Source organism: Maylandia zebra, linkage group LG15, assembly GCF_041146795.1.
Source record: "Maylandia zebra isolate NMK-2024a linkage group LG15, Mzebra_GT3a, whole genome shotgun sequence".
Classification (NCBI taxonomy): Eukaryota; Metazoa; Chordata; class Actinopteri; order Cichliformes; family Cichlidae; genus Maylandia; species Maylandia zebra.
Genome location: NC_135181.1, coordinates 27,418,810 through 27,443,744, shown reverse-complemented (window position 1 = coordinate 27,443,744; position 24,935 = coordinate 27,418,810). Strand labels below are relative to the sequence as shown.

Below are 24,935 nucleotides of genomic sequence, written 5' to 3'. Positions count from 1 at the left end.
GGATGAAGCTCCTCCTGCGATGTCACGTCCTCTGGGCATGATCACCTTTGACCTCAGCCACACATCGAGCACAGGCCGTCTAAGGTTCTGGTTTTTATTTTCATTTAAATTTTCACAGCATCGAAAAACCACAGAGAAACATCTGCATGAGATCAGTTTATTACAAATGACATGATGATAAAAGAAATCCCGTCATGATGACGCGTGACGCTTCGGATATGTGGACATAAAGGCCGTGGGCGGCCGCAGGACCGTCAGACATGTGAAACGGTCGATGAGACGTGAGCACACGTTTCTACAGCCTGGCTGCTTCTCAGCCGCATGCACTGTAACAAAAGTAAAACACAAAGGCAGGTAGCCCAAATGACCTGTAGCAGCAGCAGTTACATCATCACAGCAATGGCCAATCAGGTGTCTGCTGTGGGCGGCGATGAATCGGTACATTCTGGAAGGCTGCGCCAAAACACCACGAGCAAACAAAGCTCAGCTCCAGCTGCCCTCACAGGCGTTCGGCAATGAAAAAGTGCACATTTGGTGACTCAGCCTCAAACTCTCACCTGCCGCAAGCTACAGGAAACATGCACCTTACAAAATAAAAGTCCAGCTTCTTCAGACACGCACATTCCAGCAGATTCAGTGAAGTCCTCTTTTTCTCAGCTCTCTCAGTTCACAAGCTGATGTGAGCCTAGCTTAAACTGGTCACCCTCTCTACAGACCACACCCACTAAGGCAAATTCCTCCTGAAGAGGTGCAGGACAGCTCTGCGGCTGGATAAATCCTGGACTCACACAGACCCGTCTAATACATCACCTGCCTGCCACTCGCCTGCACTGGTCCTGAGAGTCGCAGCTGGGTCTGCTGTCCTCTCAACGCAAATGAGCTCCTGGCATGCCGTGTGTGCCCCGCCCACTGATGATGTCTTCACACATCAAACTTCCTCCTGTGGAGCTATGCTAACACTTTCCCTCTGCTTCCAGGGTTTGTGCTAAGCTAGGCTAATCGCTCAAGAGGGTTTCACTGAGCGCGCTCAACAACCGGCTTCTACCCACACAGATGCTTAAACAAAAAAAACCACACACACACACACACACACACACACACACACACACACACACACACACACACACACACACACACACACACGCGCGCCATCCTCCGCCTCTCTGAGAGCAGGCAGTGCTCTCACAGGTAAAACTCTAAATACTTTCTTCATATAAACTTTTCTAACGCAGCCGAACAAGAAATTTACAAGAAATTCAAAGATCAGAAACACTCCAGATGAATGGAGTTACACAGTCAAGTCCACAACACACAGATGTATCACAGGTGAGCCTGATCCAGCAGCTCATGCTGCTCACAGATGAGCAGAACTCAGCAAGCAGAGTCAGCTGAAACGAGGATATAAAGGACACGAGCTGTTCATCAATTGGAGAGTGTCAGTCCTGAACTCTGGAACCAAGTCTGCAGCTTCTCTGACAGAGCAGCTTCGAAAAGAAAAAAATTCATTGTCGAGTTTTTTCTCAGCTGATGAGTCCACACTTCATCATCAGGAATACAGCCTGTGCTCATGACATAACGCTGTCAAACTGGACTCTCTGAGCCCTCACAGATCAGGACGGGGCAAATGGACAGTGGCTTGTTCTGATCAGAGCTGCAGCTTTGCTTCCACAGACATCTGCGGTCTGCGATTAGAGCTTGGCGTGTCAGCCTTACAGCTCATTTCATTACCAGAAACACATGAGGTGTCATAATTACGTGAGGCAGAACTTGTGGAGAACACCTCAGCGTTCCTTTGTTTCACATGACCCTGAACTATGTTAAGGGGCGAGCCTTTCTATCAGAAACCAGTGTGCCAAACAGAGCTGAGTCTGGTCTCGCATTTCTTTCAATTTAGGTAGAAAGGCGATGCGTTCAGGGACCAGCACAAGTCTGTTCATTCAGCATAACCTGACACAGCTTCAAAGCTAATGCACAATTACGGCAAGATGGCAAAAGAAAATGAGGCTAAGCGTCATTGCAGCGGAGCACCCAAACATTCAGGAAACACAACATTACATAGTTTTCTCTTCTACAGCTGAGCTCAGGGTTCCGTTTCCTGTCTGCACAGCCCACAGGAAGCTACGGCTTTCTCTTCATAAATACAGACATAAAAACAGCAACACAATCTATCTGTTCAAATGCAACGCAACAACAGATTATCAAAGCACAAAGTTTATCGGTATATGTTTGTACATCATCCACGTACTACGGTGGCGCGAGCGGCTGCTTCATTATGGAGCTTTGACTACGTTTGCTGAGCTTGTGCAAAGTGGAAGCAGTTCTACAGATATACTCTGACCACGAATGAGAGTTAGTTCTGGACAGTTTCAGTGCATCCACACGCCGCAGCTCTTCCACCCTAACAAACACACACCGGAGACAGGTCGTCACGGTAACAGCCGGAAGGAGCATGACTGAGCTGCTCCCTGTAGACAGGGAAGGGGCGTGTTTGAGGTCTGTTCACAGCTGCAGTATTTACAGGCAAGGATTCATGTGAGAGGAGTCTGCTAGAAACGATGCATGTGGTTCTGGTCCACAGCAGCATTTCACTTAAAATTTGCATCCTTGAAAGTTCACAACTATGACCTGTGGGACACCGAGATCATCACCTCATCACATCGCTCTGACGTTGGAAACCAACGTCAACCAAACTCTGGGTTGGAAACCAATAAATTCAGACCAAAAATTCCACTGATGCACGGCATTTGTCAGAAGCTTTGTAAATATCCATTCTTGCTGCGAATGGATGATAAGTTAGAGGCAGACCTCAAACAGGCCCGCCACAAACCCACACCAGCCTCCAACCACACATTTACAGCTGAAGTCAGCACTGAGTTGTGGATCTGGGTGTTACAGTCAGAGGCAGGGACTGGTGGATGCACAGTTACTTTCCAGAGGTGCTACAGTGGCCTGCTCAGGCCATGTTGTGGGCCCCATCGGGTCCACGAGGCGGTCGTTTGGTGCTTTCGTTGGTGTTGGGGGCTCCGCGAGGTTTGGTGCTGGGTTTCTTCTCCCTTGTGGATGGTCGAGTCTGACTGAGGGATGCTGCGCCGGCTGCTGCCTGAAGACCGCCATCAGGCTCCACAATCGTGTTTATAACTATAACAAGAACATTACAAGAATATTAAATAACACACCAGGGCCAATGAGTCTACTTCAGATAGAGTCTGAGATGATTTATAAGATGTACAGTGCTCAGCATAAATGAGTACACCCCCTTTAAAAAGTACAAATTTAATCAGTAGCTCAATGAACCTAAGAACAATTTCCCAAATTTTCACAAGGCTGAGTTTTATTGAACACTTGTTTAACTCCATAACATGGAAAGAAGGTTAATAATATAACTTTGATCACAAAATCTTCAGTTTTACTCAAATTGGTTAAAGCAAAAATGAATAGACCCCACAACAAAAACTACTACATCTAGTATTTTGTATGACCGCCGTGATTTTCAAGGACAGCACCAAGTCTTCTAGACATGGTATGAACAAGATGGCGACATATTGCAACATCTATCTTTTTCCAGTTTTCAAGAATAACCTCTTTTAGAGCCTGAATGCTGGACGGAGAGTGATGCTCAACTTGCCGCTTCAGAATACCCCACAAGTGTTTGACTGGGTTCAGATCAGGAGACATACTTGGCCATTCTATCACCTTCACCCTGTTCTTCTTCAGAAATGCAACAGTAGCTTTAGATGTGTGTTTTGGATTATTGTTGTGTTGGAAAAGTGCACGACGACCAAGTGCATGCAGTGATGGCAGCATCTTCACCTTCAGTATAGAGCAGTACATTGCTGAGTTCATGATACCATCAATGACATGCAGCTCCCCAACACCAGCAGCACTCATGCAGCCCCACATAAGGACACTGCCACCACCATGTTTCACTGTAGGCACCATGCATTTCTCTTTGAAACCTCACTTTTACAACGCCTTGTCTCATCACTCCAGATTATAGAGTCCCCGTAGTCTTCATCTTTTTCAGCATGGGCCCTAGAAAATTCTAGGTGTGCTTTTTTGTGCATGGGCTTTAGGAGAGGCTTCCTTTGTGGACGATACCCACGCATGCCATTCCTCTGCAGCGTGCGCTGTATGGTGTCACGTGAAACGGTCACTCCAGTTTGGCTTTCTACTGCTTTAGCTAACTGAAGTGAACTTGCATGGCGATATTCTTCAACCCTTCTCATCAGAAGACGCTCCTGTCGAGATGTTAACTTCCGTGGATGGCCTGGACGTCTCTGTACAATGGTTGCACTTCAATCTTTCTTAAATTTTTGAATCACTTTTGCTACAGTATTTTGGCTGAAATGTAAAGCTTTTCTGATCTTCTTGTAGCCCTCACCTTTTTTTTTTGTAAAGAAATGATTTCCTTTCTCAGATTTTGTGACATTTCTCTTCCATGTGGAGCCATTGCTGACATCATGAAATGGAAAGGGATTTTCTTTGATAAAGAATCCCTTTCATAGTCACCTGTCTGCTGGACACCTCTTAAATGAATCATTAGACTCACCTGTGCTTGAATGCCTGTTAATTCAAATTTTGTAGTCTTTAGTGTGGCTTTTCTCCTAAGACTATAATTGGGGTGTCCTCATTTTTGCGACATGGGCTTGAATTAACTTTTTAGGAAAATAACTTTTTTGTGTGTGTAAATAAACAAAACTGGTTTGCAATCAATGGTCCACATTTGTGGGAGTATTTTGTATCTCATAGAAAATGTTGAAAGGAAACTAAAGGTTTTCTGACAAATGTAGTGGGGTGTACTCATTTATGCTGAGCACTGTACTCTCTGGAAAGTGCTGGACACAAAGAGAACATTAAAAAGAACCACAGTTAAAAGTTCAATTCAACTGAAAACCACAATGACAAGAGCCGTTTAATAGTTATGAGGTAGATAAACTCAATTCACACACACAGGAATGGTTCGAGCACAACATTCAACAACTAAAACTGATTTTCTGTAAATAAATTCTACAATTTGGTATCCTAATTTAAAAAAGAAAAAACAATAATTTTGCTTTACTATATGTTCTGCTGAGTCAGGCACAGTAATGATATTTTAGCACTGAAATCACTTGAGTTAAATGAGCATAGTGGTGGATTAACCATTAGAAAAACATAAAACATGATAAATAATACTGTTAATTAGGGCAGCTGTGCCATAAATCTTACACTGTGTGGTGTAATAAATTTGTTGAGCACTGTTCATCAGCTCAATTATTAGGCAGTTCTGGAACTTCTTTGTCTTTTTCTTGTGATTTCACTAGAAGTTTAAAAAAAAAAAAAACCTGTCCCTGAATTTTTTTTGGATTTGACAGACTCAAACTGGACAAAACACACAAATCCAAACCTGAACGTACCTTCAAGCTGCCTCTGAACTCTCCTCAGCTCTTTCAAAATGGAGGTAATTTCCTGCAACAGGAAACAGAAAACTGAGGTTTCCAGATGTTCTATGAAGTTGCTTTTGTGCTGTTTAAATCAGCCAATAAATATGGAGATGAACCTTGTTGGAGGTCTTCAGGATGGGGACTTCATTTTCAGTATTGATCTTTGCCTCAATCTCCTCCCAGACCTCAGCCTTGTTCTGGAACAAAACTCTGAGAGGAAGACACTGTCGAGTCAGCGCCAGCATTCAGAAACCACAGCGTACAGCTCCCAAAAGTGCCCCTTACTATACCGAACCGGACCTGACACCTGAACACCTAATAAGCCTGATAGCAAGTGAAGGGAACAAAAGAAATCATCCTCGTTTTACATCTGTGGTCTGAAGTTTAAATCTTTGTCTCACTGTGAGGGGAAACTAGCTGTTCCCCCAGAGAGAGGTTGCACTTGGACTGAATGGTTTGGGTAAACGTGTTGAATGGGAGGAGGTGGTCATTTCTGTACAAACTAAAAAGATATTGATGAAAAGGGATCCTTTTAAGCATCCCCAACATTTCTCAGGTTTGAGCTGCTACAGCCTCGGGGTGTCAGTGCTTCCTTACTTCATTTTCTCGGCCAGCTGCTCTGTGTTCTCCCGGATGGCCTGAGACAGCTGAGACACTGGATTCAGCATCAGGTTGTCCAGAATCACCTGAAAGAGTTCAGAGGGACATGCAGAGGGCAGGAGATGAAGCCAGCGTTGTACCGTCACGTGGCTCCAGCAGGTTACATCCTGATTTCCCAGCACACCAAAACTAACTGCAGCAGTTGTAGTCATGGTAACGATCACACTGGCTATGTTCACATGGCAGCTATGTAGGGTTTCATTACTTTTGCATGATGTTCTAGTCTTGAAACAATGGATAACAGTGCCTTTGTCTAGAGCCCCGCTTCAGTCTGACCCTTGCATGGTGCGAGCTGTAATGATCCCTGCAGCCTCTAGGTGATACTGTCTGAGCATATAGCACAGCTAGTCCTCAGCCTGACGCACCTGCCAGGGCTGAGAAATGAAGCTGGAGTTCCTCTGATGTCCAGCACAGGCAGCACTGAGTCAGTCTTTATGGACTCTGTGTTAAAACAAACACATTAATGCTGATAATTTCTCCTAAATAACACCTGATAGCAGATCACTTGGAGCACCTCCGTCCCATCCAAATATGGTCACTAAAGCAAGTGTCACAGCACGCACATCCATGTTTCAGGCTGCGGTGTACCGCAGTCCCAATTCCTCCGGAAGTAAGCAGACAACAATATTAAAACTAGTGCTCTCAGCCTTAATCTTGTTAAAATGAAGTTAAGGCCATAACCACATTAACGCAGCAAATCTCCGTTAGCGAGTTAACGCAGATAGACCTGTGTATGGGTCTGGACGGCGCTAACGCATTAACGAGCTAACCGCGCTAACATGCTAGCTCGTCATTTTAACAAGATTAACACTGACAGCACTAATCAAAACCTAAATATTACAGTCATTTTAGTGGTTATTAGTCCCAGCTAAAACAAAGCTAAATCTGGGTGTGACGATGGTCAGTGCGATGGGTTACACACAAACACACGCACGCACACACACCTTGGCGTTAACTGCTCTGTTAATTACACATGAACATGACCGTGGCGCTACAAGCTGCAGTGTGAACGTAGCCTCAGAGGGATTAGACAGTGACCTCTTCGCGGTTCCACGGACGCCGTTGCTTAGAACTGGTCTCTGGCTCATTCATATTTGCGTCCAGGTCCGAGACAGCAGCAGAACCTGGAGGAACCTTCTGGTAGTTTAAACTGGCCTCAGGGATACGCTGGACCAGCTGGAAAGAGAATAAAAGGAGTCTGACTCCGGTGATGAAACCAGCTAGACGGTGATGGCGGTGCTCTGTGAACGCATGCACCAAGTCAACATGCAGCTGCAATCGTGGAGGCAACAGCGTGCGCAGTGAATTTCAGTGCTGCTGGGAGACAGAGCGTAACGACCACGGGGAGGCGAAGGAGGGCGGGAGAACCCTGCTGGGCACCAGCCACGGCTTCACGAACTGTTCCAAAACCAGTAACACCAGTTCATTCACGGTGGAGGCCGATGGACCCGATTATCATCAAAACCACTGAGTGAGCACCAAACAACACCGAGCAGGAACCAACACCATTGGGGCAGGTTCAGGTTCTTACATCTGATTCAGTCACCTGAGAGAGGGGACGGACTCTGTTTGAGACAGTTACGAACTTTATCTGTTTATGAGGGCGCGTCAGACAGAGCACCCAATGATACGCTGTGGAAATTTGTTCTCTGATTCACACTCTGTGGTTTGTCATTAGCTCCTTTCCGCAGAGGACCACAGCTGGAGTATCTGGCAAATCTGTGAAACAGCCGATAGAAAACACAATAAAGCCTTAAATGTGGTGGCTGGCTGTGAAAAGTGAGAGAACAGGCTTCCACTACAGGGGTCGTGACTTCTGATCTTGTTTTTATTGGCACCTGGAGGGTGTAATGTGTTACAACTGCCAAAAGGTGGCAGTTAGGGCCCTACAGGCTGTTTGGTTGCCACTGTTAAACCATAGAATCCAAAGAAGCGTGCCGAGCTGTGAAACGTTTTTATTCTCATGTAGGGAGTGTGAAGTAGCACAAGTGAAGCCACCTGTCACCTGGCCTCAGGTCATATTCTTTATAGAGCTCTTTGCTCTCAGCAGACCCTCGGAGGGGCGGGGCTTCGAGTCCTTGCTCTGACACACCTCCTCACTTGTTCCAGCTCGGGTTTGTTCAGCACCGCCTCAGCAGTTTATTATCAATAATCTTTCAAAACATAAATAAAACAACACCAATGAGAAGGGAGTGTTAGGATTAGTGATGGCAGGGGAACCAATCACAGGGCACGAGGAGAGATGAGTCAGACACCTGAGATGGTCGGACCCCCCATAAGTATGGACAGGATGGCGTCTGCGAGCAGAACAGAGAAATGAACAATGAGTCGAAGCATGACAAAGGCTTTTCCTCCCAGTCAGACCAGCATCTGAAGTGGGAACACTGGAGTTTGCACTGACCTCTGCTGAGCTAATAAACAAAACCTGAAGACACTGCAACACAACACCTGCTGCTAACCCTGCCTGCTAGTCATTCTATGGCCTGTGTGTAGTGAGAGTGTTATGAGGGATTTTTGTGGCCCACCTCCTCCCTGGCGGAGATGGTGGAGGCTGGCGTGTTGGGCAGCGAGCTGGGAGATGTGGTGGTGCCCATGCTGGAGCTCGGCGAGTCCCCATCCCCAGCGACATCGTGGATTTCCTTCGCCAGGATGGCCAAGTCTTTAGCCAGGTCCTGACTGAGCCTGCAGGGGAAACGCAAACACATGATCACCATAGAGACGTGAGTGACATCACCTTACCGTGGCACACGTGTCAACATGTGACAGTGCTTTTACTTTGCAATCTCAGCGCTGTGCGTGGACCAGTTCTGGTACGGGTCAACGTCGTTCTGATCCTCATCCTCCTCCATTTCCAGGGAGACAGACTTGGTCCTGGTGGCGGGCGTCCGGTGGCTGTGTGGCGTCTGGTCAGAGGTGGAAGGATGGGAGGAGCGTTTGGCTCTGGAGATACTGCCACTCGTCTCGTATTCTTCATCAGAGGAAGAAGAGAAGTCCGAGCCCTTCTGTCTGCGACGGGAACCTGAGAACAGCCGGTCGTGAGAAACCGCAAACCTCAACTACGAGATTCTGTTTAACACGAGGTTCAGATAAGAGCCAACCATGACTTCCAGAGAGCACCGCTATGCCATCATTCAGTCAGAAACCTCAGACTCTCAGGTGAAGTTTGACATCTCAGGTGAAGTTTGACATCTGATCCTTGTGAGCCTTCATCAGTGATCACCCTGACCCTCGCATCTCAGCTCTTTGTGATCAAGGGCCAAAAAATGAAATTATTCAATTCACTTCAATACTATTTTATATTGTGCCAAATCACTACAGCAGCTGCACAAAGGCGCTGTTCATCATCCATCCAGAGCTTCTGTCTAACTCTACACAGCGTTAGGTTTTGCCTCAGAGCGTTAGTAAGCATGTTTGGATGGCTGTGGCTGTGACAGGACATCAGATTAAAGTGTCTGCAGGGCGAAGCTCTGGGCTGCAGCTGGTATCTGGGTTTGTGTCCTAATTCCTGTTCATAACAAGGGAGCTGATGCTGTTTCCACGGTAATACAAACAGACTCAGCAGCATCAGAAATCTGACGACATTTCAAATGACAGCAAAGGTCAGCAGATCCCACCAGAGAGTCTGTCCTCATGGAGGGTTTTGAGTTTAAGTGCTTTTTACCATGATTCAATTGAATTCAATTTTATTTCCATGACCTCGAAGCACTTTATGTTGTAAAGGTAAAGATGCGACAATGATACGACTCAAACAATTCAGCTCATTGTGAAGCTCAAAAAGTGAGACCGTGATGAGGAGGTTTCCCCGATTTCCTCACAATTGTCCTGATTCCTCTGAATCGTCTGTTTGCTGTTTCACACCAGTCAGCTGAGGCTGCTCGCACTAACTTTTGACAAACTCAGGTTTGCACAGACTTTTTCTTTTTTATCTAACACTTACACCTGGGACACATTGGACTTGCGGTTAGTACCTTGATAAGCTGGCATGAGCAATTGCTTCTCGGAGCTCTGAGACTTACACACACAGGTTGTTGAATTTATACATGAGGAATTTAATTGCACCAGTGAAATGAAATTATTTTCTCAGAATAATTTTTTGGCTCATGCATTTATCATGACATGATTATCATTCCATAATAAAAGGCCAAAAAATTCAAACTGACCAGTCCTCACCTGTTGGAGACGACGGAGCAACTGAAACACCTATGATTAATGCGATTAGACTGAGTGACGGCAGACTCGACCTCTGTCTCTCATCCTAGAACAACTCAGGAGGAACAACTGACTGAAACATCAGGAACCCCTCACATTCAGGGTCATTAAGGAATAACTCACCGCTGCCGGCGTACTTGGCTCCGCTCGAACGGGTACGTGTCAGAGGTTGCTTCGCTGGAGCTCCGCCTCCTCTGCTAGCTGCCTGCCGGTTGTCACCCGCCGATGTTTTCCTGGTGCTGACAACAGCCTCTGTGTTCCGGTTGGAGAAAGTGGGCCGTCCTGTGGAGGATGCCTCGGTATCGCTGGGGTTGGTGAAGGAGCCGGTCCTCTTCCTGGGCATCGCTAAGATGTCCAGCCTGGACAGCTTCTTCCCCTCAGTGGACACTTTGGGCGCTGCAGCAATATGGTCAGAATTCTGAGAGCCTCGGTCAGTCTCAGCACCTTCGTTATCTGAAGCTTCACCCAGACGTGCCCGCCGCAGCATTGAGGCTCGGGTCGGCCGTGGCGCTGACAGGCTGTTGGAGCGTGTCAGAACCTGCTGGGTCGCCGTCCTGGGCATCTTCCCATTGTCTTCTTTCTGAAGAGGGGCAATGAGTTTTTTGCTGCGGCTGGATGGACGGGACGTTTCGTGATCAGATGATGGGGTTTCGGTCCACTGCGGACCAGACCCCTGCTGGCCTTCAGACAGATCCAGAGAGCCACGATTCCCGGCACTGCGGCGCATCTGGAAGCGCTTCGCTGCCTCTGCCTTATTTGCTGCACTGGCAGTGATCTGGTTTCGGCGTTTCTCAGAAAGTCGCTCACGGGCACTGAGCTGCTGTCCCTTCTCTTGGATGGATGGACTAGAAGAGGACCTCTCCTTTTGAAGGCTGCTGATGGGAGGGTGCTTTTTAGAAGTTGAGCTGACTGGAGTGTTTTTGCTACTCACTTGACTCACCGTGCTAGCCGTGTCAACATCTGACTCACCAGACAGGGAGTCGTCCATGTGGCTGGACGAACCCTCCTTCTTTGAGCTGCGACCTGAACCAGAGGAGGGGAACTTGGCATCCAGAGAGGATAGAGTTCCTTCCTGAAGGAAGGACTGTGTGTCCTGGATGTTCTCCTGCCTCTGCTCCATGTCTCTGATGGATGGGTGGCTGGAGATGTGGGGAAGCTTCTTCATCTGGACAGTGTCACTGGGCTGGTCTTTGGTGAAACTCTCCTGACGGATGAAGGATGATGTGCAACTGTCTTTGGTTGGAACTGAATCTTTGTCCTGTGTTTGGAGGTTTGGAGCAGAGCTGTTGGGTTTGACTCCCGTCCTCTTGGGTTCGTATCCACTCAGATGTCGGATCAGGACAGTGGTAGGGGGAGTTTTTGCTGGGGGGTCTCTTGTCTTCTCAGACTGTACTGGGCTCTGGGCTTGCTCAGGTTTGCTGGGATGGTCTTCTGAACCAATGTAGAAGCAGGTGGATTTGGAGGATGGAGACACTTTCTCCTGACCTCTAAGCTGAGGACCAGTGATCACTGGAGATACAAATGCAGTCTTGACCTGATTTGTCCTCATCTTCTCTTGAACAGGTCCATCATCTGAGCGACTGGCATCACTCAGGCTGTCTGGGTCCACATCATCCTGAACGGACAGGCGCTGGGTGGAGTCAACTGAGTGGGAGGGACCAAAGGCTCTGTCCAGAGGTTCTTGGCTTTGGTAAGATTCATGGCGAATCATGATGCTTGGGGTGACACCGTCTAGCTTTTCTGGAGGCACTTGGGGCAGCAGCCTTCTTGTCCTGGAGCTGTGGCTGGACTCTGACTCAGAGTTGTCGTAGCTGTAGTTTCCCATCGAAGGGCTCATGAGACGTGAATCTGCAACACAAGTTTAGTCACGTCAGCATTTTATATGAGTTGCTTTAATGTTGCGTAACTACTTTAGTTTTAAAACAATAAGCGGAGTAAAAATAAGACCATGGGTCCATTGCTCTGAACTGTGTATAGATACATTTATTGTTCACTTACAAAACTGCAAATTACTGATAAATTCAAGACTCCAAGTAGACAAACGGAATCACATTTGGAGGTCCATAAACATAAAGCTGAGATAACGGCGGCTCTGTGCTCTTTAAACATGTTTAAGGTATTTTTAACAAACCTCACCTTCCAGACATTCTACTTGAGGTGGAGTGGAACCAGGTTCGGCGTAGCTGTCTGCTAGACTGGCCCAACGTGAAACCCACTTAGGGCCTTCCAGACATGCAGCATGAGCAGCTGGAACCTGCAGAACAAAATATGATGACCAACACCATTTTCAGGAAGATCAGTGGAAACAAACGTCAACATTTACATTCATATCACAAGAAGAAATAGGGAATAACAACATGGTTGTGCAGGCACTGGGATAACAGTGTGCTACAAAGGTGTTTCTCCAGGTTGTACTTCAAAATTTTCACTTTTTTTTTTTTACCTGTATGGGGCCTGTTGAAGGGCCGCTGATAGAAGATGGGATAAAGCCATGCAGTGAGTCCACAGTGCTACCATCAGTAGGCAGGTTAGCATGCTCATCCTTTCCATCATTTATCACAGGTCTATACACACCAGTGTTCACACCACTGTACTCTGGAGAATCGAGGACACCAAACACCTGTCAGAGCACAGGACATGCATGAGGACGGGCAGAAAAAACAAACAGGAAGAAATAGGAAGGATACGAGGGTCAGTGCATCACTAAGAGATACTGTTTAGATAGGCAACATCAGAATACTTCAAGATACCCTAGGATCATTTCTAATTTCATAAACATTTTTCTATCTGGAAGATTCGGTGAAGACGAGACAACAAAACTGAGATAATCAGCAATGACACAAGGGTTTGAATACAACATTACATAAGATGTGTTATTTTATCAAAGTCCACATCCCTGCTGAAGAATCATACGGCACAGCACGTGTGCTGTGCTGCAGTTTTCCTGCACTCACCACCACTTAAAGACACCCTTTCACGAGCAGCAGGAACAATGAATGCTGCCTCACCCCACCACTATCACAAAGATCTTATTCTTACTGTGTTTTCACTGGGACTTCACCTGATCGATCATGTTACGAGCCTCTTCCACCTCTTTGTCCTGCGACTCCGTCTCAATGGTGTAGGTCCCAGCATCGCTCAAGCTGTCGTCTTCCTCGTTCCGGGCCATCCTCTGGGTACCTTTGACATCTCCTCCACTGACGGCCATGGGCGGCATGGTGGAGAAGGGAGGTCCAGACGGATGTACCGGAGCGGCAGCTGGGCCTGGAATGTTGACTGGGACTGGGGTCTTTGAGATTGCTGGAGGCTGTAATGGGGAGGCAGGGTAGGAGACAGAAGATGGAGCTGGAGGTTCTTGTGTGGAGAGGATCCTTGTATGATGAGGCGATATCATCACAGGAGGTGCAGACATTGGTGGAGGAGTTGTCTTATCCCTGGTTGGGGAGGAGTCATTACGACCCGAATCCTTCAGGAATTCAGCAGCAAACTCCTGGGCAAGCTTTGACTTCTTCCCAACGCTGCCGAAAGGTCGGATGATGATGCCCGATGAGGAGCGAGACGAGGAAGCCGACGAAGCCGCCTCCCCCTCAGTCTTTTCTCTCTTCAGAGAGCTTGACCTCTGAGGGCCACCATGGCTCTGACTCTTCAGAGGAACCGTCACCTGCTGTGTGGGAGGGATGTGGCCGTGCACAGATGCTGGCCTCTCGCCGCCTTTCCGCCGCTCCAACTTGGCTCTGAGTGTGGAGTACGAGTCAGCATGGGCGGGGTTGTGGGTGAAGGACTGAGAGCGCTTCTTGCGTGGGTTGTCATCAAAGAACTCAATGATGAAAGCTTGCTGAGTGAGGTGCTCGGGGGGCGCCTGTTTGGGAAATTCGGTGGGTGACAGAGCTTTAGGAGGACTCTGGGACAGGGGTCTCTCAGGGGCCACGGGTGAGGCAGAGGCCGGTCTGGGTGGAGCATGCTGCAGTGGTTGGTGTAGCTGACTATGGATGGACTGGCCTGATTGGATGACCTGCTGCGACGCCTGGGACAGCTCTGATTGCATAGAGTGCTCAGTGTGGACCGAGTGGTGGGATTTACTCCTTCCTTTGAGAACTGGGTCCTCTGAGTCACTCTGGGTCCCATCCTCATGATGGTGACCTAAAGACAGGAATAAAGATGTCAGTGAGTACTAGCTTTTGAACTTTGAAGCTCAATGGTCACAAGTGTATGACTGAAGCTTTGATAGCCTCAAACAAAGACACAAGTTTAGTGGGGTCAGTAAAATCAGAGAAATATCAGAAGATTCAGGGACCGTGTGTCAATAAATTGTTAACAATGAAGTGCTGGACAGGTTTTATCACCAGCAGAAAGCATAATCCCCGATTACCTGTGAATGACAAACACAGGTATGGTCCGGAACACAGGTGCAACTCTGACCTTTCAGGGTCTTGATATTCATGGCGAGGTCACTCTTGGTGCTGTAAACGTCTTCAGACGGTGGGCGTCTCTTCATCATGCTTACATCACTGTGGACCAGCCAGTCAGCCACCTTGCTCTCTGCTGACATCACCTCTGCAGGTGTGGCCATGATGGCTGTCTTGGTGGGTGTAGCCTGCAGCTTCCTCTGGCGAGTGGAGAACTTGGTGATGTGGTCTTTAATCTTGATCTTCCCAGGCATGCAATCATCAAACTCAATGGTAAAGGAGGCATGGCTCTGAACGACAGGCGGAGTCGGAGTGGGAGGCGAGAGTGGGGCCGGGGGCGTGTCAGTGTCCTTGGTGGGGATCTCATGGAGCTCCGCGCCTGAGGACTTAGGGTGCTGGAAGTCCTTGGTGGGGATCTCAAAGTAGCTCGGCTCACGGTGGTACGAAGGGAAGGCGGACTTTGGCTGACAGTCTGACAGCGATGCAGAAAATTCTGGATCTGCAGAGGGAGCGTCTTTCTGAACATCTGACAGAGGCAAAGAGACGACATCTCACCAACATCATCAATAATGCACCATCAGCTCAATTTAGCTTTATTTATACAGCACCAGTTTACTGCACTCCTCCACTTTATTAAGGTGTGCGTACCTGAATGTGGCTCATCGCTGGTTTGGACTTTACTCCCATAATCCTCCTCTCCCCACCAGGAAGGCTGGCCATACAAAGGAGTGGGCCGACACACCGGCGCCTCTGTCACAGAAACGTGTGATAGGTGAAACTGACGACCAATCAAAGTGTCCCGAGGAGCGTGAACAAACGACTTTCTGGTTTGTTACTGAAACATTTTCCTGAACGAGCAGATTTATAGTAAAAAATACATCAGAACAAACAGCGACACATCATCTGCGTACAGGAACACACAGCGGACAGACTCCTGATCCAGTACTTTTTAACCCTGCACCAGGCTTTCTGGTGCAGGGTTTTGTATTACATTATGTTTTGTACAGTGCAGTATATTTTTGACCCTGTGTGATGTCAAAATTTTGTGTTATTGCTTGTATTACGCCCAGTATAGGGCTTTGGACCGTGATGTCACGGGGGGTGGGCGTGGAAAGGATTTTGGCCCGATCCGCCATTTTGGGGGTCTAGCGCAAGTGAAAAGGGAGCGAAGTCTCACACAACAGCCATGGTTCGTATTTGCTGTGTGGTCGGCTGCAATGTTCGATCACACGACCGGCAAGAGAATAAGGTTGAAAATGGTTTATCTTTTCATTCTTTCCCAACCTGGAAGCAACATGAGCAGCTCGTGTATTGATGTTACCAAACGAAGGCGTCTAGCCTGGATAGCAGCTGTGAGACGAGCTGACGTGCAGCTCTCTTCCATCTCCAAATATCTGTTGGTGCTCCAGACATTTTCATTCCGGTAAGTTCTAAATATGTTCATATCACTCTTTATAGCCTATTAGTATTATTTTCTATGCGCTCTGAGCTCATAGCAAATTAGAACAAACATCCTACTGAGTGATTTTGCAGAACTACCTTCTATTTATAGAGATGCTAATTATTTGGCATTATTGCAGCAAACCAGCCTATGAAATGGATGAAACATCGTGACTGGGTTCCAGCGCTACACAAGGGACCTGCTGCAAACATACCACCATGCCAATCAGATTACTTCTTCCATGTGAGGGTGAAGAGTTGACCCTTCTGGATAAGATGGTGAAGGTTTGCTGCGTTTTGGTGAATAGTGTGATAATAAAACCAGGGAAGAATGAAACCTGCTCCTGTTAAATATTCTTAAGTCTTGTGCTGTTAAAATTGCTGTATTTTTTCAAAAGATACAGTAAATAAAGTAATGTTAGTAGTGGGTGATGTCATGTAAACACTCATGATTTTGTGTAAACATTTTGTCATTTGTAAACTATAAATGACATGGATTCTACATTGTAACTGATGTGATGTTCTATAAGGTGGTTTCAATAAAAAAAAAAAAAAAAAGAGGCAAAAATTAGTTTGTTTCTTTATTCAACTTTTGAACAGTGGTACTCAGTCAGTATATATTCAGTAAATGCAAATTATTTACACGGCAGTGCACTACAGGCATAAATGTAGACCCCTAGATAAAACATTATGGGTCATTCCCACAACCCACAGCTTTACTGTGTTCCAGCAAAGTATCCAATAGCAGTGACAACTCCTCCAAAGTAGCAGCTGGGATTTTTCTGTTTTGAGGACGGCTCCTTTTACCTGTCACTACAGATGGTCTGTTTAGGTTTTGATCAAGAGCCTTTTTTTGGGCAGCTGAAGAGGAGAAGTCTATCTTATGGCCAACCTCTGGCTGTATCTTGGTCATATTACCCAGCAAAACCCAGTATGCAGGTTCATCTGTAACAGTCCTTGTGCCACGGATCAACACTGTTGCTTCTACATTAAACAGAAGAGCAGCGACATGGCTGCAGGTCTCTGCGACTCCGGCCTTACAGCTGCAGTGGGCGGCTTCAACCTTCCCTGTGATGCTCACGGTGACCCATGGCTGCAATGCTGGTTCATTCAGTCTTTGAGAGTGCAGGACCTGAAACACACACAGACAAAGTTCATTTAAAGACAAGAACTATGAGCCAAGGCCGACGTAAATGTGTTTTATCTACTTTATCATAAATGTAACAAAGTGTTTAGAAAGTTAGCACATAGATGTAATTTTTCATTTCTTTATGTGTCCATCTATAGAACGCTGCATGTTATAGTGTAAATCTGCCTGCAGAAAATGAACCTAAAGTATGTACCGGTAATGCAAGGATGTCATCACTTTAGAGATGGAAAAATCATAAAGTGACAATTATGAATCCCTTAATATGATAAGGAGATTCTGCAGGTCATTGATCAATATATAAAATTAAAATAAATTGTATTTTTAGTGACACAAGATACAAACATGGAAGCAAGATGTTTAATTAGGATTATTTATAATAAATATGAATAAATTAGTGCAATTTCTTTAACCATAAAGAATAACAATCCTTCAGGAGAATGTCTCATCAATGCACTGAACTCGCTATGTTATCCACCTAACAGCCTCCACATGTTCTCACTGTAATTTCCCCTCATGAATGAATTTATGCTGCACTAATCTGAATCTTTGCAAGGAAATCAAACGCATTTCACTCGCAGTACTCGAGCTGACTTACCTTTGCTTGAATGACGACTTGTACGCGCTGATTCCACAGATAAGGTACGAAAATATGTCAGGCTACGTCAGTAGCGGTTGGTCTTCAGGGTTTCTACTCCACGGCCCTATTTCATACTGGTCCACATTTCCAATGCACGCTATTTTCTGCAAGTACCGCTGCTTCGCCTCTGAATGAAATCGGTCTCTATACAGTTCATTCTCTTTTGAGCTGCTTTTAAGCATCTTTCTTGTAGTCGTCGTTCCAACACAGTGTGTTTGGTTTGATTCGTAGACCCCGAAAATGGCGCTGCGCTCCCATAATGCATTGCGGCGTGACGTCAACTCCAAAGCCCTATTGTTAGGAGTACATTTGATACACAGTATATTTACTGCCAGTACTGTTGCTGTATTATTGTTACCCTGTGTGAGGCTCTTGGTACTCTGCGCTTTCTCGCCTCTCGCCCGCTCGTCCACGTCGCTCTTCTTCCCCTCTGAAGGCTTTAGGCTCATCTGCAGCTGACTGCTGTACTTCTCATGCTGAAACAGAAGAACGAGGCAAACGTACTCAAGGTACTGCAAATTGCATGTACTCACGGTACTGCATTTACTCACAGTACTGTACATGCTGTGTGTAGTCATGAGAAATTCATGACGCTCTGAGTAGTTTTGGAAATGCAAACTAAATGCAGTTAAACAAGGAAATTAAATAACACCCTCTATGCAGTAATTTGTACAATAGAAAACACACACCCACAAACACCAACCTTTAGGGCCTCCTCTGGGACTTTGTGTTGACTTTTCTCCAGAACGTAGACGTGAGAATGTGAACAACAGCTCAGAAAAATATTAAAATTATCACACACACACACACACACACACACACACACACACGCACAGAAACACACACACGCACACAGACACGCACACAAACAGTGCGTGTGTGCGTCTGAAGGATATCGTATCCGAAGCGGATGATGTCGGACAGTTTGAGGGTGATGTAGGTCTGATCAGGAATCCGAAGGTCGTTTACAAATGTCTGCAGGAAACAAACAAACAAACAAACAAACAAACAAACAAACGTCCAGGTGAAACTTTCTGATTATGATGTTGAAGTCCACTCTGAAGGTTTTCACTCTTTTGTGATTTTACAGTTCTTGCCTGTTTAAATGAAAGTGGAATTAATTTTTTTTAAGTTAATAAAAAAAAAAAATCTTTGTACTGTAACCTGTGACTTTAGGCATCACCACCCCCCACCTGTGTTTGCTGCTGATTGGTGGATACCTATGATAATGTACTGATATGTTGTGTATGGCTCACCCCATTGAGGCTGCCCAGGTCCTTCACCAGGTGTTCATCAGTGGTCGGGTTGTAGTTGATGACAGCGTGTTGTTTGTCCACACTGCGAGACTGAGACACACACACATACAACTCTTTTTGCTTACTTTCACTGCGACTCAAACAAGACACCATTACAACTTCCTTTTTCAGACCAACCTAGAGGGAGGCAATTTCTACTAACCCGAACACCTGCACAGGTCAGCCTCACCTGAAGCATCAGCTCGCAGTCCTCTCGGCCCACAAAAATCATCTCTCGGGGGAGGCGGTGTCGAGTCCCCGAACTGCTTACCAGGAACCATGATGTCACACTCATCTTCACAGGCCTGCTGAGAAACCCCAGAGCATCCTGGGAAATGAAGACAGAGGCAGGTGATTAGGGATGGTATCGTTTAGGTTTTATCCGATACCGGTGCCAAACTGGTACTTTTGAAATGGTGCCGGTGCTTACACTGTGCTCGAACCGGTGCTTAAAGAATGGAGAACACAAAATTGGTCCAAAAACCTCTCATGTTCAGCTGTTTTTTTGTAAAAAGATAACAATGTTAGCCTTTTTTATGGCATCACTCTTGGCTGGAAGCAGTGCTTAATCAATGGAAAAAACACAAACTTTGTCCAAAGACCTCTCATGTTTAACGGTTTTCCACTTTTTCTTTGGTCATTTTAGCCTTTTTGGCCAGGGTGAAGGGAGTATCTGCCATCAAACAAGAAGACAGCCGCATGTAGCTATGATGATGTTTGCCAGTTCACCTTACATGCATTAATTTGATAACGCTGTTAGCCTACTCAGCGTAAATTACACACGAACAACATTAAGCTACTCACGCAGGGAAGAACGGCTGCTGCTGCCATCATCATCCGTCATCATTTCTGCTACACTGGCAGGGCTAGGGGCCAGGACTCTCCTCTTCGTGTTTTTGGGGGATGTTGCTAACTCCGGGTCTGATAACAGGCAACCCACCCGCAGTAGATGTGCTCGGTGTGAGGTCTCACAGCAAGCTATCAAATACGGCGCATTTCTCGGCTTTTTAAAAAAACGCTATGCGTCGCCAGGTGTTTCATCAGATTTGAGGTGTTACCTCTGACAGTATCAGCTTAAAGCACTTGTTGCAGGCTGCTGAGTTTGCATATTTTGCTGTGAAGTACAGCCAGACTTTTGACCGCTTTGCCTTGGTCATTTTTAATCTGTAGCTCTGCTCTAAAAGAACGTACGTACCTGGCCCCGCCTACTGTCCTCGGAAACGTAAAATGATTGGCTAGAATCTAAAGTGTATCACAGCTCAGGAAAAAAAAGCACCGAAATGTGCGCTGCTTTTCGGTCTGGTTACTACCGTTTATGTCAGAACCGATACCGGTCCCATCCCTACAGGTGATACAGGTGGGTTTGTGCAGGCCTGTTGTGCCATCGTGACAGATTTTAAATATTTAATCAGACAAAATGAGTAATTTCAGACGATCCTGCTCTTACTGATTTGTGTGTGTTTGAATCCTGACAGCTGAGGCACCTGCAGGTGTGTAGTCAGGTCCAAAAGGACCTGCAGGTTGTCCACACCAGCCTGAGTCTGAGGTTCAAACACCTTCAACTTTCAATTAAGCACTGAATGAACTCCTACAGACATTTTTATTCACAGTGCTCTGATTACAGAGGTTCGGCACAGAAATGGGGTCATGCAGGCAAATATGCGATATTTATTAAAAACACAGAATGAGCAAATCAACTGTTCATTTCATCTTTAGAGTTAAAAGTTGAACTAAATCACTGACCAGCAGAAAATAAAACACGAGCGCTTTATAAAACTTCTAATTTGAAATAACGGCTCAGAGATGATTCTGTTTCCTGGGAACGGATTAAAGATATTTCCGATTTCTAACACGAAATACCCAACTGTCAAATGACCACATGATCTCACACACACACTCGCACAGGTGAGAGTCACTGACATTAAAACTTCACTGCTTTAGTGTTTTTCTGCACATATACTGCAGTATCATCAGTACTGTCAATACTTTTGTGTGAACCACACGAACAGATGAAGTGAGAGTTTGGAGTTTGAGCACTGGGTTTTGTATGCAGGAGCTCTTGCAGACACAGCTGAAGGATAGATGAAGCTCCTCTGCAGCACAGACAGCAGTGCCACAGACGCTCTGTCCAATCAGAGGCTGACACACGGGCACACATGGAGTAGATCAGCTCCTCCATCAGTCACTGAGACTTCACATCCACTCTGGAGCTCACTCTGTGAAGCTCTGCCCTTCTCAGGAGGTCAGAGGTGATTGGACAGCTCACTCCATAGGTAAAAAGTCTGGAGAAGGGAGGGGGGATCTTCCTGTTTTTCATCACGGCATAGAACCAGTGAAGAAAACTGCTCATGATGTGGACAAGTGTGCACAACACACACTCAGATGCACATACACACAGACAACCACAGACACTGAGCTGATGCTGGAGGAGAGGAGCGGCTCTTCAGCAGCAGCTCTCCAAGCCTCAGCGCCTCTCGGCGGCTGCTGCCCGGAGCTGCTCCTCCTGTCCGGTTCCGACAGACCGACGGATGTGTGTGTGTGAAGGGTGGGGGAGTTACAGACAGATGACAGACAGGCTCTCCTCCTCCACGCCCTGCCCTCCCCCTCTCTTACCTCCGGGCTCTTCCCCGCTGCTCTTCGCTTCTTGGATCTGGGGCTGGCGTGCTGCGGGGCGGGAAGAGCATGAGCGGGTCCCGTTATCCGGACTCACACGGACTGGGGCGGCTCGGCTCCGATGATGCTCTACAACATCTCCTCCTGACGCACCCGCTGCGTCAACACGCACCGCGACAGCGACCACCGCACCGGAAGAGCTGCCGAGACCTTCACAATAAAAGCCCGCACCTGATAACATGCCCAGTGAGGTTCGAACAGGTTTTATTAGAAAAAATAGAATATTACAGTCCACTGCAGCACCGACCGAGTCTGAGGCAGGCACACCGGGGCTGGCTGTCAAATTACCTGGTACTGCCACAGCAGAGGGCGCTGTGGAGCTCTGTTATCATACATTTGGCTTGGCAGTGGTCAGTAGTTAGACTCAGAGGCACTATGTTGTAATTTCGGTGAGTCAGACTGAATTTTCATGTTGTTTTTGTTCACACAAAACTAGCCATTGATTAAAATGAAACAGTGGTTCACCTGCTGGCTAAAGTCACGTGGTAGGCAGGATTCTGCAGATTGTACCGATAGGGATGGTGTGTGCTGAGCCAATCCAGCGGTGCACACGACTGAGTCGAATGGCTGTGTAAGTGGCCTGCATGATCCAGCAAGACTTAAACCGGAGAGCAGCTCAGAGTCCGTTTTACATACTGTAAGACTTGAGCGCGGAAAAGCACGGCCCCCTCAGCGTTGGTCTGCTGAGGAGCGATGATGGAGGATAACTCATGTACGAGTAAAAAGTGTGACCACGCGAGTAACTTCGTCACAGCACACCTGACTGCAGGTGTGACCGTGACGGAACGGCTGCCCTCGGCCTACTCTTATTGTGAGGGCGGGTCGGTTTCCGGTTGCGAGCTCGGCAGTATGAGGGTTTTCGGAAGACCCGCTCATCGGTAATCAGCACAGATTCTTCTGATCGATCAGCTCAGCGTGCGCCGGGCAGAGGTCACATGATTTGGAGCGCCGTCACTTCAGTACGGGAAGCGCCGATTTTGCGTGACGTCACCGCAACGCTGACACGGGGATGAGGATGATGACGACATCTATTGTATAAAAAAAAAGTAAACGTGTGAATAAGCACGTGCACGTCTCCGGTTCATGGCTCTGCGTGTGACCGTCTGTGAGCTGCAGATGAAGAGTCTACCTCACGTGTGACTCAGCTGCTTACCTGCTCTGTGTATGTTGGGGGGGGGGGTGTACACTGATTCAGTTTTATTTATACAAGCTCAAGGCGCTTTATACTGGAAGGTAGACCTTACAATAACCCAGCAGTCATATGACCCCCTATGAGCAAGCACTTTAGGACAGTGGGAGGGAAAAACTCCCTTTTAACAGGAAGAAACCTCCAGCAGAACCAGGCTCAGTGAGAGGGCGGCCATCTGCCGCGACTGGTTAGGGTGAGAGAAGGAAGACAGTATAAAAGACATGCTGTGAAAGAGAGACAGAGATTGATAACAAGTATGATTCAGTGCAGGGAGGTCTTTTAGCACATAGTGATTGAAAAAGAAACATCCATCATGGGTGGATGCATCTGGGAGTTATTTTTTCTAAACAGGCTCAGATTTGACCAATCAGATTACTGCATATGGCAATGAGTACTTTGTGGCTCAAAACCTGGAACTGAAAGTCCAACAACATGTGTTGGTTCTCGTAGAGCTGCTGCTCCGTCAATCACAGCAGCTCCTTGGTGCAGGTGACCGTCAGGTGAGCACAGGAGCTGCTCGCTTAGAGCACGCAGCAACACGAGATATGAGCAAGCGGAGTGAGGTATGGGGTCTTCACAACCCCTGTTCTCTGTACACCATCAGGACACTTGGCTGCAGGCTGCTTGCGTCAACCCCAGGGAAAAGGGTAACATCTCCTGGGTCTGGGGGTTGTACACATGGGTGCTCACAGACACAAACTCTATCTTCCTTGGCTGCTACCTTAACCCTTTAAGACCTACCATAGAACCAAGTCCGCCAGAGCTTATATTATATTTTTACATGCTGTGGAGCCATTTTTGGGAGCATTTCAAGTTGCTATACATCAATACAACCATTATAGCCCAGATTTTAATAATATGTATTCATTAAGTGCATAGTAATTACATAAATTGCAAAAAAGTGCAATAAACTACAAAAAAATTGAAAATCGTTTTTGATTTTTTAACATATATTTGTAGTTAGAGAAATTTAAGAGGCTTATCCCTCAAAACTGTAAATACAAAAAAGTTGCACAAAATAGTTTCCCACCACAGGAAATTTATTTTGAGTGTCTTCATAGTTTTATTTTTGAAATACACCAATTTTTATACACTGCAGGAAAAACGAAAATAAATATTATACTGCAAATTTGCAAAAAAGCAGCATATGCATCAAAATAAACTATTTCCAGCAGTGCAATATGAGTCCTAAGCATCCCAGAAACGACACAGAAAGTCATAAACTCAAAGATAACTTTTAAAAAGAGCAGTATAGGCCCTGAGGCCCTGATCGCAAAAAAGACTACATTTCCGCGAAAATGACGTCACTTCCGGTTTCGGCCAGGTAATGGCGGAAATGCAAAAGTTCGCGCTGACGTCTATTCCAACGTAGGAAGTGTTTTGAACAGCTGATCGGACCGGCAAAGCGTGTTTCTGGAATATTATGTTTTTGTTCCTGCAAGCGCTTTTTATGCAGTTTTTGCAAAGCTTTATGTGGAAGGAAACCGTGACCTAGGACAAGCTGATGGCACAATATGTAAGTACAACTCCTCCGGTTTCATATGCAAAAAAATTTTTTGCGCTAGCTTACGTGGTTGCAGTGCTACCGGGATTTAAAAATAGTTACGCATAACAGAGCGTTCCCGCTCCGATCGGCTCTAAAGGGTTAAAGCATATCATGCGCTGTTGATCTTGCGTGCTGCTCAACATTCAATATTTAGTATTTACTGTTACTTACACGTAGATAGGTTGTTGCTTTGACCTCTGTTTTGTGTTGTTCTCTTGTTGTTTGTTTTCTTTTTTCTTCTGTTAACAGGTGACCCAATGGATTTTCTCAGTGTCTTCTCTTACTGTCCCCCGATTCCCTCTGTTTT

General features: G+C 46.5%; 1 protein-coding gene across 5 annotated transcripts; it reads right to left on the bottom strand.

Moving 5' to 3' along the window:
- Positions 1-141: 141 nt before the first annotated feature.
- cep170bb (centrosomal protein 170Bb) lies at positions 142-22,781 on the bottom strand. Of its 5 annotated transcripts, none has more exons than XM_076874240.1 (20): positions 22,359-22,781; positions 19,411-19,548; positions 19,182-19,271; positions 18,822-18,900; positions 18,629-18,687; positions 18,284-18,401; positions 15,347-15,448; positions 14,712-15,224; positions 13,354-14,432; positions 12,736-12,912; positions 12,429-12,546; positions 10,416-12,140; positions 8,859-9,102; positions 8,609-8,765; positions 8,339-8,380; positions 7,122-7,259; positions 6,021-6,109; positions 5,540-5,633; positions 5,397-5,448; positions 142-3,138 (listed from the first exon to the last, which is right to left on the bottom strand). In XM_076874240.1, the coding sequence occupies exons 2-20, from the start codon at positions 19,513-19,515 to the stop codon at positions 2,954-2,956; spliced, it is 5,166 nt and encodes a 1,721-aa protein (XP_076730355.1). In that variant the 5' UTR covers positions 19,516-19,548; positions 22,359-22,781; the 3' UTR covers positions 142-2,953. The 5 variants fall into 5 exon arrangements, with proteins under 5 accessions (XP_076730355.1, XP_076730354.1, XP_076730357.1 ...); XM_076874239.1 differs by lacking the exon at positions 22,359-22,781 and adding an exon at positions 21,834-22,321; XM_076874242.1 differs by lacking the exons at positions 7,122-7,259; positions 22,359-22,781 and adding an exon at positions 21,834-22,321.
- Positions 22,782-24,935: the final 2,154 nt, after the last annotated feature.